The sequence below is a fragment of the Pavona decussata genome, unplaced genomic scaffold (assembly GCF_977016875.1).
Source record: "Pavona decussata unplaced genomic scaffold, jaPavDecu1.1 SCAFFOLD_91, whole genome shotgun sequence".
Taxonomy (NCBI): domain Eukaryota; kingdom Metazoa; phylum Cnidaria; class Anthozoa; order Scleractinia; family Agariciidae; genus Pavona; species Pavona decussata.
Genome location: NW_028145508.1, coordinates 459,050 through 475,829, shown reverse-complemented (window position 1 = coordinate 475,829; position 16,780 = coordinate 459,050). Strand labels below are relative to the sequence as shown.

Below are 16,780 nucleotides of genomic sequence, written 5' to 3'. Positions count from 1 at the left end.
TATAAATGGCATAAGTCATGATGGAAAGCCACAAATTCACTCTGGAAATCAATATGTTATTAGGAAAAGCCACAAATAAAAGAGCAGCCAATCCGTCATGTGTTAAGTGGCACTTTCCCTAAGAACGGTCCACTGCGTTTCGGGTCGAAAAAAAGTTTGCCCTCAAACTTTGCCCACTAAGTCATCTTGGGTCATAAGTAAACGAAATGACTTAAGTTTTCGGAAATGCGTTAAAATATATTTTTTACAGGCCACAACAGTCAGCTAGAGCGTTCGAGGACCTAAATTTGAGCGTGGCGAAAGTAGGAATTTGCATAAAATTGAAGAGCTCGCTGCTCGAAAACCAGGAAACGCCACAAAAATTCATTATAATTCCTAAGTCAAGTGTTCCTTCAAAGGTATGAAATGCATGTTTATTTTGATTTGTTTTAATTTTTAGGGTCACAAAAACTAATATTATTAACCCTCGTTAGAACGCTTTCTGAAACCGGTGAAAGTACCCTGTCTTTGCCGGCATTTATTTCACAAGTCCAGACCGACCCATTCTAAATTCCAACTGAACTTTGCTAAACAGATGTTAGGAAGCATAGAAACATAAAAATACGTTGCGCTTTTTATCTTCCTTGACCACAGCGACTTCGCACTTTTGGTGCTTTTTCGAATGTGAAACCAGCATTATGCAAATGAGGTTGTCGATCAAATTCAGATTGCAGTAAATCAAAACATTCTTAATCGCTGAATTTCACCATTCTAAATTCACTACACCAAAAAGCACACAAATATAAAAGCAAAAACGGTTTTACCCGTTTAAAAATGCCTAAAACCTGATGAATTATTTAGTCCTGATCTCTGAATGCTATGTAAAAAAAAATTGTAAACATTGAATATGCTAATTGCGTTGTGTGGGACACTTAGTCCTATATAAAGAAATCTTTCTTCTCGCTGTTTTCTACTGTCGATTTTTATTTTTTTGAAAAGTGCTATTGAAAATTTGTACATGTTTTTAGTATCAAAAACTTGAAGAAATAATTCAGCTTTAAATGGATGAGCACACACTGTGACATGACCTGCATTGAAATCGGCAACACTTGACTTTTTTTTAAATCAATGTTGTGTTACACTCTTGGTTATTTTTTGATTGCCTTTTTATTTGGTAAATGGCTACTAAAAGGTCAATGCTAAGAAGACCATCTTATTTTTCCCTGATCTACAACCAACGTACAGAATGATTTGATGAAGAAAGTTTTGTTTTGCCTGATATGGCATTTTAACGACATAACTCCCGCACTGAAGTACCTGTAGGTCAAACGTCTTTTAAACTTCTCAGTTTACTTCCTAATTTTCTCTAAATGATACCATTCAGTTACGAATCAAAACATTCTTAATCCCTAAACTTCACCATTCTAAATTAACTACACCGAAAATCACCCAGAATAAACTCAAAATGAATTGATAGGAACTTGTGCATGAAAGTCGGAAGGAAAAAACTGTACAGAAAAAGAAACATTTTATAGGAAGCGAGGGAAGGAGAATCCTTCCGTCGCGATGCGTTCCGGTTGCAACCCCGGCGGACTAGGGTCATAGATAGAGTTAGCTGTTAGCTTGCTCTGAGAGTTTCACTCCAGGCCCTTCGACGCAAATGTTGTAGATGATATTTCTAGTGTAATGCCTCATTGTTTCTGTAATTATTTTAAAGTCATTATTACTGACAATTCAACACGAGCTCTCCTCCTAGTGAAGGAGAATCAAATCCTACATCAGTAAAGTATATTGTTGCTGTGTTGTTTTTGTGTAAGTGTAATTTTAAAACTACTCCAAGCTAATTGACAGGCAGTCCACTAAAATGCCATAAATCCTCGAATAAGTGCTCCCTCTCGAATACGCGAAGCTCTCTGTAAGTATAATAACAATTGTCCAATTTTATCGTCTTAGGGGGGTTAAGGCCACCCCCTCCCCCCAAAAAAATTGCGTATCAAAACGAAATTGTACTGCAAAATCCCCCGATAAGAATGTTCATGAGGTATTTTTTACATATGCTTCTTAGACTGCGTAGCGCAGTAGCCCGAACATGAGAAATAAGTCCGACGTCAGTTCTAGAACTTTCCTTGAGTAATTTGACTTTCTTTTTGACCAAATACGATATTTGCTTCTGTGAAAGATACGCCTTAGATCTTACTTGCAACTTCGGAAAAGGAATCTGTACAAACATCCAATCCAGGCGCGAGGTGAGTTATTATGTGAAATATCTACCAACAAATGCAGGTATATAGAGAAAGGCTGGACTATAAGATCGTTTTTAACCTTCCGTATAGAGAAAAGAACTTGGCGCGCGCACCTATTAAAATCTCGATAATTATGAATTCAACATGGTTTATAATTTGTTACAGGAAAGCAATCGTCGCAATAAGATGAACATTACCATGTGTGATGATATTCGTCATAAGATAAATCATAATAACAACATGAGGGACGGCCCTGCCATTGTGTCAAGAATCTTTTACTCCATACTGCAGGCCCCATTTACGCCGGTCTCTGTACAAATGGCTATCGCGTTAAAAAAAATGGCTATTGCATCAAATTGAGGGGCATTTTCAGTGTCTGCTTATGGGGGGGGGGGTTTGTTTTTGCACGCATTGCGAGTCTCAACAAAAATATTGATAGCTACAATCCTGGAAAACCAGCCTTTCTCCCCCTTTTTTTTCAATGATGGAAACATGGCGCGTTTTGCTTTGTACGCGAATTCGTACTGATTGATTTAGACGGGAGGATGGGGGACTAATTTTTTTCCTTTATTTTGTCCAAGTTTGGGATCATGTTTACTGTAGGTAGTGTCAGTCGACGCTATCGGTCGGCACTCGGTCGGTACTATCGGTCGACACTCGGTCGATATGTCGGCCTAGTAGCGGTCCACACTCGGTTGACATATCGGCCGAGTGTCGGTCGAATGTCAGCCGAGTGTCGGTGAGTATCGGTCCAGTATCGGTCGATATTTCGGCCGATACTCGACCGACAATCGATTAATATTCGACCGATACTCGACCGATACTCAACCAATATCCTTCTTTTAAGGGTCTATTCATCAGCCGATTGTGTCGGTGATCTATCGGTAAACTATCGGTGACCTATTGGCGAGCTATCGGTCGACTATCGGTGAACTGTCAGTGAGCTATCGGTCGACTATTGGTGAACTATCGGCGAGCTATTGGTTCCCCCGACTGTAAAACTTGATAAAACTTTTTATATCGACGTTTAAAAGTAAGATATCGACACAGCATCAGTGGAGTGTCGGGCAATTAACAGCCGATATATCGGCCGAGATTTGACTGGCACTTGGTCGGCCGAGTATCGGTAAGCTATCGGCAGACTATCGGTAAAGTATCGATAAAGTATCGACCGAGTGTCGACGAGACTAAAACTGTATCGGTCGACACACACACCCGGCCGAATCGCGGTCGATATGTCGACCGAGTATCGATCGGTACTCGGCCGATATATCGGTCGAGTGTCGGTCGATATATCGACCGATAGTGTTGACCGACACTACCTACAGTAAACATGATGTAGGTCCTTGTATTTGTAGACTGTTCACAGTCCCCCTATTTTTCCGTGGGATTCTCGAGACCGGTACGCTTCGATGGAGCTGCCTCCATCTTGGTTTGTAAAAGCGAGCGCGATCTGGGGAGAGTGTCTAAACTACCGAGGGGAGGGAAGCGGAGTTTGGAGGCGACGGGAAAAACCCCGCTCCCCTTGGTAGTTTAGACTCTCCCCAGATCGCACTCGCTTTTACAAATCAAGATGACGGCGGTTCCATCGAAGCGTAGCGGTCTCGAGAATCCCACGGAAAAATAGGGGGGCTGTGAACAGTCTATTGTATTCGCCAGGCCAAATATAAATTGACTATCAATAGGGCTGTTCATAAATAAAGCTTCGAAAGTGAAAGAGAACAACTTCTCATTAATGAGGTAATTTGAGCCCGAAATTACCGAAAAAAGCCATCTACTTCATAGAATGTCCATATTTTAAACTCGACAAGAACAGAAACTAAAGATATTTTTATTATTTGCTTATATCTCTCGCTTTTTCACTGTTACAAGGTAGGATTGTGTAGTTGTTGGGCGGCGTCATTTCTCATGTTAATTGAGCAAAGTCAAATTCAGATCTCAGATTCCAGAAGTTAGTAGTTACACGCCAGTAATCTTTAATTGTAAGGTGTTGAATATTGCTTATCTTGTATGAGAATAAAATGTAAGAATGTATTCGTAGCGGAGGTGAATGGAATCATTTTAGAGAAAATTAGGAAGTAAACTGAGAAGTTTAAAAGACGTTGACCTATGACCTACAGGTACTTCAGTGCGGGAGTTATGTCGTTAAAATGCCATATCAGGCAAAACAAAACTTTCTTCATCAAATCATTCTGTACGTTGGTCGTAGATCAGGGAAAAATAAGATGGTCTTCTTAGCATTGACCTTTTAGTAGCCATTTACCAAATAAAAAGGCAATCAAGAAATAACCAAGAGTGTAACACAACATTGATTTTAAAAAAAGTCAAGTGTTGCCGATTTCAGTGCAGGTCATGTCACAGTGTGTGCTCATCCATTTAAAGCTGAATTATTTCTTCAAGTTTTTGATACTAAAAACATGTACAAATTTTCAATAGCACCTTTCAAAAAAATAAAAATCGACAGTAGAAAACAGCGAGAAGAAAGATTTCTTTATATAGGACTAAGTGTCCCACACAACGCAATTAGCATATTCAATGTTTACAATTTTTTTTTTACATAGCATTCAGAGATCAGGACTAAATAATTCATCAGGTTTTAGGCATTTTTAAACGGGTAAAACCGCTTTTGCTTTTATATTTGTGTACTTTTTGGGGTAGTGAATTTAGAATGGTGAAATTTAGCGATTAAGAATGTTTTTATTTACAACAATTTGAATTTGATCGACAACCTCATTTGCATAATGCGGGTTTCACATTCGAAAAAGCACCAAAAGTGCGAAGTCGCCGTGGTCAAGGAAGATAAAAAGCGCAACGTATTTTTATTTTTCTATGCTTCCTAACATCTGTTTAGCAAAGTTCAGTTGGAATTTAGAATGGGTCGGTCTGGACTTGTGAAATAAATGCCGGCAAAGACAGGGTACTTTCACCGGTTTTCAGAAAGCGTTCTAACGAGGGTTAAGTGCCACTTAAATACTCTATGCAAACACAACAAAAATTTAAGGCGGGTCATCGATGACTTAAGCAAGTTTTTTTTTTTTTTTTTTTGATGTTTTTTTTTTTTTTTTGAAAGAAGACTGAAATTGAATTGCCTGGTTAATGATGGTGAATCTCGCCCGCTGTCGTCGCCTTTTATTCTTAGTGGGATCTTAGTCTTTAAGTGCCCGTGTGTTAATTTTATTCATTTTCTCACCTGAATTTACGCGTTTCATCCAAATCGAATTTTTTTTTTCTCCGAACTTCTTTGCGGTATGTGTTGATTCATATACAAATAAAAAAAAACAATGATAATAATAATCATGCAAGGGCACTTTAAGCATAACTTAGATGATCTAAGTCGTCCAAAACTGATGTAATCGTGTAAATATGCTAATATCATTTCGGGCTAATACGACTCCCTGTCTTCCTTTAAACAATTTTCGCAAAACACACTGTCGTCGGCATAGACCTGCATGAGTCTTTACTTAAAACATACCTCTTTTTTCTTTTCTGGCGTCTCTTTCTTGTCAGATTTGTCATTATCTCCTACACCGTAAATACTGGGAAAAAAAGCGAAAGCAAGCGCAAGGGGGAACAGCAAACTCAACCGCGCCATTTTCCCACAGTAACCTGGTTTAAATTATGAGCTCTGTTCACTCCAAATAGCTGTCGCTTTCGCAAGTGGGGATTTTCCTTGTTCTCACGCCTCCAAAAAAAAGAAAAGAAAAAAAATCCCACGTGCACAGGTAGTCCCAGCTCAAGCTGTGAGTGATGATCATCTTGTGACGGTCTCTTGTGCAATAGCGGTCACGGCGCAAGTATGGGAATGTTTTCCCATACTTGCGCCGTGACCGCTATTGCACTTTATAATCGGGCCTAGGAAGTAGAAATACTGTAAAGTTCTTAGAAGGGATGTCATTTAATTAAGAACTTTACAGTATATTTTCGCAGTGACAGCTATTGCACAAGTGATAATCGCTCACAGCTTGAGGTTGGGCCACCTCGGCGTATGTTGGACTGTCGAGAGGGTTCCGATAAAGTTTGTTAATGGCGCGACCTAGATCAAGGAGAAAAATTCAATTTTAAAAGAGTTAAGTATCTTATCTAACATTTCTAAAACAGAGTTTTAAAATATTGAAGCAATAGCTAATTGTGAAGGAAAATGTATTTTCAAATCAAAGGTGTAATAATCTCCGAGACTGACACGTTAAAATCAATAGCTTTAAGTTTTGTCCAAAAATTAAATATTGCCAGGTTAATTTTGTCTTTTAGCACAGTACGTTTACCGGTTTTTATTGTTGTTATAAAAGCCTGAGGAATTTGTGTTTTCCTCATATATCCGTGAACTGACATGGAGTCCAGGACATTCCTTCGTTTTGCGGTACATTTTATTAGAATCACTTCCGGTCCGGGGATCATTTGCGGTCCAATTTGGGGGATCATTTCCCGTCCGGGGATCATTTGCGGGCCTGTACGAGTCAATATTTAACATCAACGGTTTACATTCTGATTGGCGATCTCTTATTTATTAATCTCGGTATGAAATATTTCTATAATTGTTCCCGAAGCGAACTGAAAGCACATCACTGGAATCAGCGAGAGTCGGCAGCTCTAATTGGCAAATATACACAATGCAGCGGCGTTCAGCTCAAATATATTTCACGACGTGGAATTTGTATGCGCAGATCCAATGTGCGCAGATTTCTTCGTACATAAAATCTCAGATTTTTTGGGAAACTAAATGGCAAACTCAAAATTTCATAACAGTACAAACTTATTATTAGTTCCTTTCGTTTTCGAATTGCCAAATGTGTCGTTAAACATCGGCGAAAAAAGGTTAGCTAGCATTTTCGTAAAATCAACAACAGCTTGTAAATAAAGATAAATTTGGGGAAGAAAAACGACTGCGTGGGAGGCTAGGTGCCCACTCATACAAAGGTATTTTAACGTGGTGCATAACCTAGTGGGGAAAATCAGATCTTAACAAGTACTATTGGTATCCTGACAAAATCGGGCCGGTAACTACCAATTTTTTTAGCGATTCGGACAGAAAATGTCATACCATTTTGGAATTATCGCCTGTTTTTTGGTTATCTCTCAAAAGCGCTTCGTTTACTGCCAGTTTTCTTTTTGGATTCAAAGAGCCCTTGCTTAAGACATGCTTTTCCCACATGGTCATGACAGCGCAATAACACCTCTGTATTAAAAGGCACCGTCCTTAAAAAGACCTTAAAACGATCTGGGAATCCAGGAGACAGCACTCTTAAATGAGGTATTATGCTAAAATGTTCTCGTTCTGTTCTCCTGTGGCTTGCTCGTAAGGTAAATCACTCTGCGTTCTTGTCAGCTTCAAATTAACCCAAGATTTCAAGAGGAGCCCACACTTCGCTTGGAAATTGAAAACCTTTTGGTTTTGAAAGCAAAGTCTTCAGGGATACCCAACGGTTCATTTCGATGGACATCTGTTTACTTCAAAATTTCGTAACGCTGAAAAACGAATTCTCAGCTTTTCATTTTCAATGGGCAAATATGTCATTGAAAATGCGAAAACGTTTTCAGCTAGCATTTTCGTGAAACCAATAACAGCTTTCAAATTTAGGGGAAATTTCCGTTTCCTGACGTATTTTGCGAGTAAAAATTTCAGCTGAAGAATAAGAACAAATCAAACTATATTGAAAAGGCCACAGGAGACATTTTAAGTTTCTTGCTTATTTAAAAAAAAAAGTTTTATTTTCCATAATTTGATTTTTCTGTACTTTTTCATTTACGAGTTTCCCTTGATTTATTTGTTTCCAGCGTTTTCCTGAAGTTCAATTTAGGTGGCCTGATGCGAGTTCGACATACTTGAAAATCAATAACATGATAGGCTGGCAAAAGACGCCAACCCTCGGTGTTTATTTTCCGGCCTAGGGTTTTACTTTCACATGTCTAAATCTTACGAAGCGATCTGACCTCATTCAAGTTCCATTGCCAGGTAGACTAACTGGCCTTAGCGGGACTTACTAAAAAGATCTGAAGAAAAGTTAACCGAGAACGTTTTCAGGGCATATCACCAGTTGAATTCGGGAAAACGTCCATGTTTCAAGGTTTTTGTCCTAGCCTTTGCTTACGTATCAGAAACAAAGAAACACACTGAAAATGATTGTGAACACTGATGTAATTTTTTTACTGGTCTGAGTACTGATAGTACACTGTGCACACTAAGATAACTTTTCATCTGTGTGAGTACGGAGGTGCTTGGTCAGAGTACCAAGCTCACTAAACGCCTTGTTACATTGTGTACACGGATATGGCTTTTCACCTGTGTGAGTACGGAGGTGCGTGGTCAGATTACAAAGGTTACGAAACGCCTTGTTACATTGTGTACACTGATATGGCCTTTCACCTGTGTGAGTACGGAGGTGCCTGGTCAGAACACCAAGCTGACTAAACGCCTTGTTACATTGTGTACACTGATATGGCTTTTCACCTGTGTGAGTACGGAGGTGCCTGGTCAGAGTACCAAGTTCACTAAACGCCTTGTTACATTGTGTACACTGATATGGCTTTTCACCTGTATGAGTACGGAGGTGCGTGGTCAGAGCACCAGGATGACTAAACGCCTTGTTACATTGTGTACACTGATATGGCTTTTCACCTGTATGAGTACGAAGGTACACGGTCAGATTACCAAGTTTACTAAACGCCTTGTTACATTGTGTACACTGATAAAGCTTTTCACCTGTGTGAGTACGGAGGTGACTGGTCAGATGATTAAGCCGACGAAACGCCTTGTTACATTGTGTACACTGATATGGCTTTTCACCTGTGTGAGTACGGAGGTGCCTGGTCAAATCACCAAGCTGACTAAACGCCTTGTTACATTGTGTACACGGATATGGTTTTTCACCAGTGTGAGTGCGGAGGTGCCTGGTCAGATCACAAAGGTTATGAAACGTCTTGTTGCATTGTGTACACTGATATGGCTTTTCACCTGTGTGAGTACGGAGGTGCCTGGTCAGATGACCAAGCTGACTAAACGCCTTGTTACATTGTGTACACTGATATGGTTTTTCATATTTGTCGTGGGTTCGAAGTGGAATACTAGTGGTGAGTTCACTGGAACGGAAAAAGCCTTTATCAGCGGTTTTACAGGTATGAGTGTCAAAATTCCTGAGTGTGATGAATTCCAGTCCACACTTTCCACATTTCCAATGTGAGTTCACTCCAGTTTTGAATGAACAGTGATACTTTTTGTGTCTAGCAAGGAAGTTTAAGGAAGTGAACATCCTTTTACAGCCCTCACATGTGTATGAATTTTCTGAAAAGGAAAACATACGAATACTTCTTAAACATACAACTGATAATTGTTTTGCCATTTGTTTTATTTTGAATTTATGTGACAATTAAGGCAACGGCGTAGCCTTGCGACAAGGGGCAACGGGCTTGTAATCCAGAGATCGCAGACTTCATGCAGAAATACCCGGCGCACATTATAGGAACCCACCTTTGAGGGAAACTTAGCGCACATTATTTTGCTAACTTTTTGTAAACTACAGCAAACACATGCCGTTTTAGTGAATTACCAAAATAAGCAAAAACATCTGCGTCAATAGTCTAGCTTGTTATTGGAAATACAGAGCTGTTCGTGCAACACGGGACGTTAGGATTTACATAAATGCGTGTCAAACAATTTTCTGTAACTATTGCTGTTTCAATTAATTACAAAATAACCCCCCCCCCCCCCCCCCTTAATCCTGTTAAAAGTTGAATTAGTACGAATTGAAGTGAGGAATAGCTTTGGGGTGGTACGACTACTATTTTCACTTAAGATTTACCTTCTCTTGTTTTCTCTACATGAAAATCATCGAGTGATATTCCTAAATCTTTAGCGTAACTTTCTCCGTACCACACCAGTAATTCTTTTCCTGGGTTTACAGTTTTGTACGTGCGGTAGTAAATCTCCCCTCTAAACTGGAATGCCACCAAGTTCTGCTCATCCTCACAGCGAAGGCAATTTACAAAACGCATCCAGTTGCTCTGTGATTCATCACGGCCATCCAAGAAATGACTGAACTTGCCATCTTTTACAATCTATGAAAGTAAATACAGTATAACAAATGGAACTTTAAGGACGTTGCTTTCTAATACAAAAGTATTTGTGCAAAGTTTATGAGTATGTGAGAAAAGCAGATTTTAGTACGGAGTACTGTACTAGAGAACGAAAATTTGGGTTAGCGGAGAGATAAGCAACAATTGGCAAAAAAAAAAAAAGCTGCTGTAATACAAAACTTCATCATTGAGAGGTCTTCATATTATCAGGGTGATATTATCCTTTATAACTTATGTAGAATAGATCTCCATGTTATTGATTTCCTTAGCGCTATACTCGTAACTACCTTGTTTGGAAAGCCCCGTTGAAAAAAGGAGATATAATGCACCATTTTTCTCCTGGTTTCTCTAATTTTCTTTGGAAGAATTAACATTTTATCTTGTGGCTGAGTACATTGTACACTACCATGATTCATTGGCTCCAGTCTCGTACATCAACTCATCGCTAACTCGGCGCGTTTTGAGTTCACATGCGAACTGATTGAGTGGAAAGTGTCAACAGTTTTTTTGGACTTCAGTAGCACAAGTAATGAAAAAATAACTGTAGACGACAAGAAAGTATACAATACCTCCCACATGTAGCTGGTGTTTGTTTCTTTTGTGATGTGTTCCCATCCTGTCTTTTTCCCCTTATAAGGACCAAACCTCACCCCTTTAGGAATCTGGGAGTTGCTGAAAACACCCAAACCGGCTCCCGGAATTGACGACTGGCGGATTGTAAGAACTGTGGGTAATGAAGCTACTGCAGCTGTCAGGCTTGCATTCTCATTTTCATGTCTGTCGTCTATGACCTGTAATGGGCCATGCTCTGGACAGTCACCATAATGAAGATCTTGGCACTCTTCACAAACTGAAATAGTGCAATTTGCAAGTGGAACAACAATTGAAAAGATTGCTAGCAAATTAGAAAACTCATTTTAGAAGGGAAAGTAAAAAAACCTGTTTCTGTATACTTGTTGTTCTACATCAGTGGTTGTTTGTTTAATTGCAGTGAGCTGAGTCAGCTTTTCTCGATTATATGGATAAAACTCGTGGTTCAACTTACAAATGTAATGGTCGTCATCAGGTACTTCAGCCTCACAGTAAGAGTACTTTTTGCCACGGGTAGAATATTGAATGCGCTGTTTCTCCGGGCGCTGTTTTACTGTGTTTTTTGCCTTCCTTTTCCTTTCAGTTGCTGAGATGTCACCTTCAGAGAGGAATTCCATTTCTTCTCCCAGTCGACCGAGTTCATCAAACGCACTTGAGTCATTTTCATCCTTCTCCTCCTGCAAGACAATTGCACGACAACGACACGAGAAACAAAATTGCCAAAAAGAGTCTTGAATGCAGATCAAACTGGAAATTCTTAGCAAATTAGTTGTTTTCTCCTTATTTTAGAACTGCACTCATTTGAATAGAATAAAACCCAACATGTTTTGGTGTGATTTTGCATTTGATTTCTCCCACGGGTACGGCCGGAACTAGCTTACCTCAGTCTGGCCCGCATCATGAAACATATTTAGGAGTATTACTACTGTCGACAGAATGCTATTCCAGGCGGAGTTATACTTGCATTTGTCAAGGTTTCCATAGCGCGATCCATGTCTAAGTATTCAAAGCATGCCAGAAGGTTTTGAATCTCGTAATTTGATTTATATCTTAAGGAAGTTCCTGCAATTTTTTCGCCCTACATTTTTTACTTTCCATGTTTTCAAACTACGTTTAGGGTTAGTTTTTTCGATAACTGGACCATCGATGTAACATTTCTTGTTCAAAAACCCTTTATGCGTGAGTAGTGTGGACGTGAATAATAATATATTAGCATGTATGGACGTCTGTTTTATTATTTAAGGACGGTGCCTACTATTGTCACTGCGCATACGTTCTGCGCATCTCGAGATACTCGGGTTTCCTACAATCTCGTTCCCAGAGGCTGCGTTCCTTTTGGTCAGCACCAAGGAAGCAAGACCTCTGGGCTAATCAATGTCAAAATCCAGCAAATCGAAACCTGATTGGCTAATACATTTTACCGAAAGTGTCTTTTAATCGCAGGTTTCAAAACAAGAAACGAAATAGACTGTCGAAGATATCGAAGCAAAAACCACCATAGAATCGAAATGCAACTAAATTTTCATACGCTTTGTTTTTGCAGTAAGTTAACACGAAAAAGACAACCGAGTCAAATCACATGACTAAACGGAAAAGGCGCGAAAACCTTTGCGATATGTTGCAGCGTTTGACAAAGCTGAATGAAAGTATGACACTTGCGACGGTCGAGGTTAGCGAAGAACCTGACAATTTTCGGAAAAACTCCTCTAATTATCGACTCTGAAATGTGGTTCATAGTCAATGCTGGCCGTTTAAAATCGTTCTTAACATTGTCTAAGGCGAATAAGAGTTTAACAGCCTTTCTCGTGCTGTTGAACTGAGGAACTGAAAGAAGCAAACTTGTAATCCATTCGCACTGCGGAGTCTGCGAGTTGATCTGACTGGAGCAGAATTTATTGAAGATTACTTTGTTGAACAGGAACAGATATTCTTTCAGCACCCCAGCAGAAACATAATTGAACTTGAACAAGGAAAACCAACGGCCTTTGTTACCACTGCGTAAAAGCAGAGTATTCAAGAATGCGTGGCCCAAAAAGTGGTTCAGAAAGCGGATGGACAGAAAGACAAAAATATTAACGCTTGGAATAGCGATCGTTGTCACTCTTTACACAACAGTTCATTTGTGAGCTTTGTAAGTTTGCAGCTTATAGGACTGATAAACCACATCGAGCGCAGGTAAAATATTTATTTTCAGGGTGAGTTTCTTAAGCTTACACTGAGTGTGCGAATTGAAAAAAAATTGCCGATCTTTCTGATAAGCTTAGATTTTCAAGTTGCTGGTTATTTCAGTTGAACGTTTACAGAGTTGTGTCTTGTTATTAAATGTACTTCTGCCATTTTATTGTATTTATTCTGAGATCATGGTATCTGGGTAAGCAAAAGCTGTGAAACCTATCGTTTGTAAATTTCACGACGGAAAAAATTAAGCTTACGTTTGTAAACATTTGTTGGTATTTGTCGTCGACGGCAATCAGGTTGGGAACGATATCTTGCTGAAGTTCATCGAATGTTGTTTGAAAACCTTTACCCTATTTAGTTAATTAGGTTGAAGCTTATATAAACTCCGACCAGGCTCTATTTTCCTTTCGCTATTAACTTTACCGTGGTGTCATGAAAAAACTTGGCTTTCTCATACTGCGTGGACTGCGTATATTCACCCCCATTTTTAAGTTTTAAAAACAACATTTTACAAGCGAAAACAAGCTTAATTTAATTCCAAATGCGTATAGTACAACAAATGGTTTCTAATCGCCATAGCCTATATATGTTTTTTTACCCCCGCCTATGGAAAATGTTTGGTTTTCTAAAACGACCTGAAAATGTGCAAAATGAATTTGTGGCGGTTGAGAGAGGCAAATTGCCGACAAACCCAGATTTTACGCAGCCTTTGTTTTGGTTGTTTTGTTATTAAGGACGTCTCACGTGAATGACAATCACTGACAAACGGGAGGGATGGAGGTTGTCACCTTTTTCACTCGTTTTCTTGGTCTTTGATGTTCTTTACCAGAGGCTGCCTTCCTCTCGGTCAGCAGTATCCTCCTTTAAACCGGAAGCAGGATCCTTGCTTCCGGTTTCTGATTAGCCCAGAGCTCGTGGACGTGTGGCCACCGCTGGCCTAAAACGCGCGCGGGCTCTGGGGACGAGATTGGGTTTCCCTGCTAATACAGGAATATTTTTGCGCGGTTTAAAACTATGCGGAGAAAACAGAACTTAGCAAACGTTTTTGGTATCTCGAAAGAAAATTGGGGGTAACCATGCATTTTTCAGAGATAATTAAGGTTCAATTTAGGAAAAAATCCCATACATTGCTTCATATTTTGGCGCTTTTTAGAGATATTATTGCTTAATTATCTCTGAAAAATGCGTGGCTACCCCCAGTTTTCGTTTTCGATTCCAATAGGCCTTCCTAAGATCTGCTTTTTCCGCATAGTCATAAACCGCACAAAAATACTTCGATATTAGTAGGCACCGTCCTTAAGGGTAGTGTAAATTATTACTGTAGATTATTACTTCTACTCTACTGGAATCCTTTCGTCTTTTCAGGGAAGGAACTATCTGAGGTTTTGGTCTAAATTCTGCAAGAAACAATAATAGAAAATTGCTTCGTCACAAATAATAAAACTTTAATGTACAGCTTGTCTTCCTTGTATGGTCTCACATGGCCTCAGTATCATGCTTTCAACTACCCCCCCCCCCCCACCCCCCAACCCCATAGGAAGTCCTGTTACTCAGGATCTCACAAATTTAGCTATCGAATAACAGTTTTTCAACTACCTGGGATGAACCTCTTGATCATCTTATTTCGTTTCCTAACTTCTTCTGATCCTGGAACCCAATCTTCATCGCTGTCATCGCTACTCTCACTGGAGCTTTCGCTCTCATGGCTGGAAGATTGAACCTTGCGTTTCTTTGCAGGGGTTTTACGAGTTCGAGTCGGGAGTCCAGCTGGTACTGCAGGAACAGGAAGTCCTGCAATCAAAATAAAAGAACAGTATCAGTTGGCTTCTGGGCTGATAACGTTTTAGCAAGAATTAAGTTGAACACTAAAAAAAATAAACCGACACGAGAACAGAGTAAATACCAAATCATAAGAGTGCAGTCACGATATAATTATAGTGGACGTAAACATATTAGCTTAGGCGTAAATTTACTTATGAACAGTCAGTGGGTAGTTCCAGTCAATCATTTTGTCTAATGAAGCCAGCAAACAAAACATTCATGCTAACAGAGAATACCTTTTTAGTGTAAACACGAGAAACATAATTTAAAGTTTTGTAAAAATAGGCTTGTGTACCGCGAAATACCAAGGCATCCTCTTTCTACCATCGATTGTGATTTGAATGCAAGTGCTGGCTTCCAGAAAAGTCAGAGCATAAGCAGTCGGGTCTATCAAAAAGAAAAATTTCACATATCTCCAAAACCGTCGAATTTATTAAACCATGCAAAATATTCTGTGACTGACGAATATCATAAATTGTGTCTCCTCCTTCCGTATATCCACAGATTTTAGTGTTCAGAAGCTCGAAACAAAGAGTCGTTTATCAGGAGGAGAAAAGGGCCTTTAAAACTAACAAAAAGTCAAAATAATTGTTAAGATTTTTTTTTTACAAAATGGAATAATCAACACCTCACAGACGCCTAATTTAGTAAGTAAGTAAGTAGGTAAGTAAGTAAGTAAGTAAGTAAGTAAGTAAGTAAGTAAGTAAGTAAGTAAGTAAGTAAGTAAGTAAGTAAGTAAGTAAGTAAGTAAGTGAACTTTATTTAGACAGGGTGGCCCAATCAGCTACGGGGCTGTTATCCTGAGGGGCCCTGTATACACCTAAAATAATTATTATTATGGTATGAGAAAAAAATTACAATATATATGACTCAAACACTTTTGGGTTAAAATATCATAGGATAGAAAAAATAAATAAAAACATTTGCACATGCACTGAGAAAACAATCTATGCAAAATCGTGTTTCATCATTAGTCGCTTAAAAGCCTCCAAGGACGCTGCCCGTTTGTATGTTTCAGGTAACGAATTAAATAAAATCGCTCCGGAGTATCTAAAAGTTCTCTTCCCGAGGCTAAGTTTGGGTCTTGAAGGATGAATGTCTTTGGTTTGAAAAAATGGCTGTCTATAGGAGTTTTCAACAATGTAAGCTAAAATACCTACCTAGACTTTTCATGAATTCATGGTTTCTCTTGATATTCCTGAGTCTCAGCAGTTCGTACTCTGATAAAGAATTGTCGGCCATTGTAGCGTATATGCTTCGAACGGCAACCTGGAAAAAAAGGTAACAAAAATAAACCTTTTGAGCTTACTTTTAAAAATAAGTTTATCGCAAAGTTGTGTCTCATGAATCAATAAAAATTTCAAGTTTACTGGAAACATAAGCTTAAGCTTAAGCTTACTAGGCTTAAGCTTAAGCTTATATAAAACGAAGGAAAGCCCATAACACCACTGAAACTGTACAAAAACTAAAGCTTGACAGGCTTGAATTGAGGAGCTCTTTGAGTTGAAAAAATGTAAAATAAAAGCCATTTGTGTTCCTTGGTAATTAAAGATTTATTCTCATTCAAAGATTGATTTCTACTTCAGTTCTTCCCCGAGAAACTCTGGGAAACTTTGAGCTGAGACTTCTCGCCCGTGAAACTATCGGAAAAAAAAGCAAGAAACTACAATAACTTACCTCAACCCAGCGTGGACAAGTTTCGTCTTCTTTTCAACGGCAATATGAATTTAAAACACTCCAAAATTAGGCAAAAGCATCACAAAATAAGCGAAAAGCCGAAAACGCAGCAGACTCTGGAAATTTTCTCGAGGTTTATCTTTTCTCTTCGCTTGAACGTCATCGCATAGAAAGCAACTGATTGGTCGACAAGTTGACAACAGAAAGAAAAGGCGGGAAAAGAA

The 16,780-nt window shown here is 39.1% G+C and overlaps 1 protein-coding gene across 2 annotated transcripts; it reads right to left on the bottom strand.

Moving 5' to 3' along the window:
- Positions 1 to 8,339: 8,339 nt before the first annotated feature.
- On the bottom strand, positions 8,340 to 16,695 carry LOC146474060 (histone-lysine N-methyltransferase PRDM9-like). Of its 2 annotated transcripts, XM_085117353.1 has the most exons (8): positions 16,557 to 16,695; positions 16,040 to 16,148; positions 14,655 to 14,849; positions 14,391 to 14,455; positions 11,335 to 11,557; positions 10,859 to 11,139; positions 10,016 to 10,271; positions 8,340 to 9,498 (listed from the first exon to the last, which is right to left on the bottom strand). In XM_085117353.1, the coding sequence occupies exons 2-8, from the start codon at positions 16,119 to 16,121 to the stop codon at positions 8,399 to 8,401; spliced, it is 2,202 nt and encodes a 733-aa protein (XP_084973479.1). In that variant the 5' UTR covers positions 16,122 to 16,148; positions 16,557 to 16,695; the 3' UTR covers positions 8,340 to 8,398. The 2 variants fall into 2 exon arrangements, with proteins under 2 accessions (XP_084973479.1, XP_084973481.1); XM_085117355.1 differs by lacking the exons at positions 14,391 to 14,455; positions 16,040 to 16,148; positions 16,557 to 16,695 and having other exon boundaries at positions 14,655 to 14,792.
- Between the last annotated feature and the right edge of the window lie 85 nt (positions 16,696 to 16,780).

What these genes read in the sequence shown, in the direction of transcription:
- LOC146474060 (XM_085117353.1), bottom strand. Translation starts at nt 16,121, where the DNA reads ATGGCCGACAATTCTTTATCAGAGTACGAACTGCTGAGACTCAGGAAT. An exon ending in AGGATTCCAGTAGAGTAGAA is followed by an intron (nt 11,558 to 14,390) that starts GTAATAATCTAC and finishes ATTGTCTTGCAG; the next exon opens with GAGGAGAAGGATGAAAATGA. An exon ending in ACACCAGCTACATGTGGGAG is followed by an intron (nt 10,272 to 10,858) that starts GTATTGTATACT and finishes TTACTTTCATAG; the next exon opens with ATTGTAAAAGATGGCAAGTT.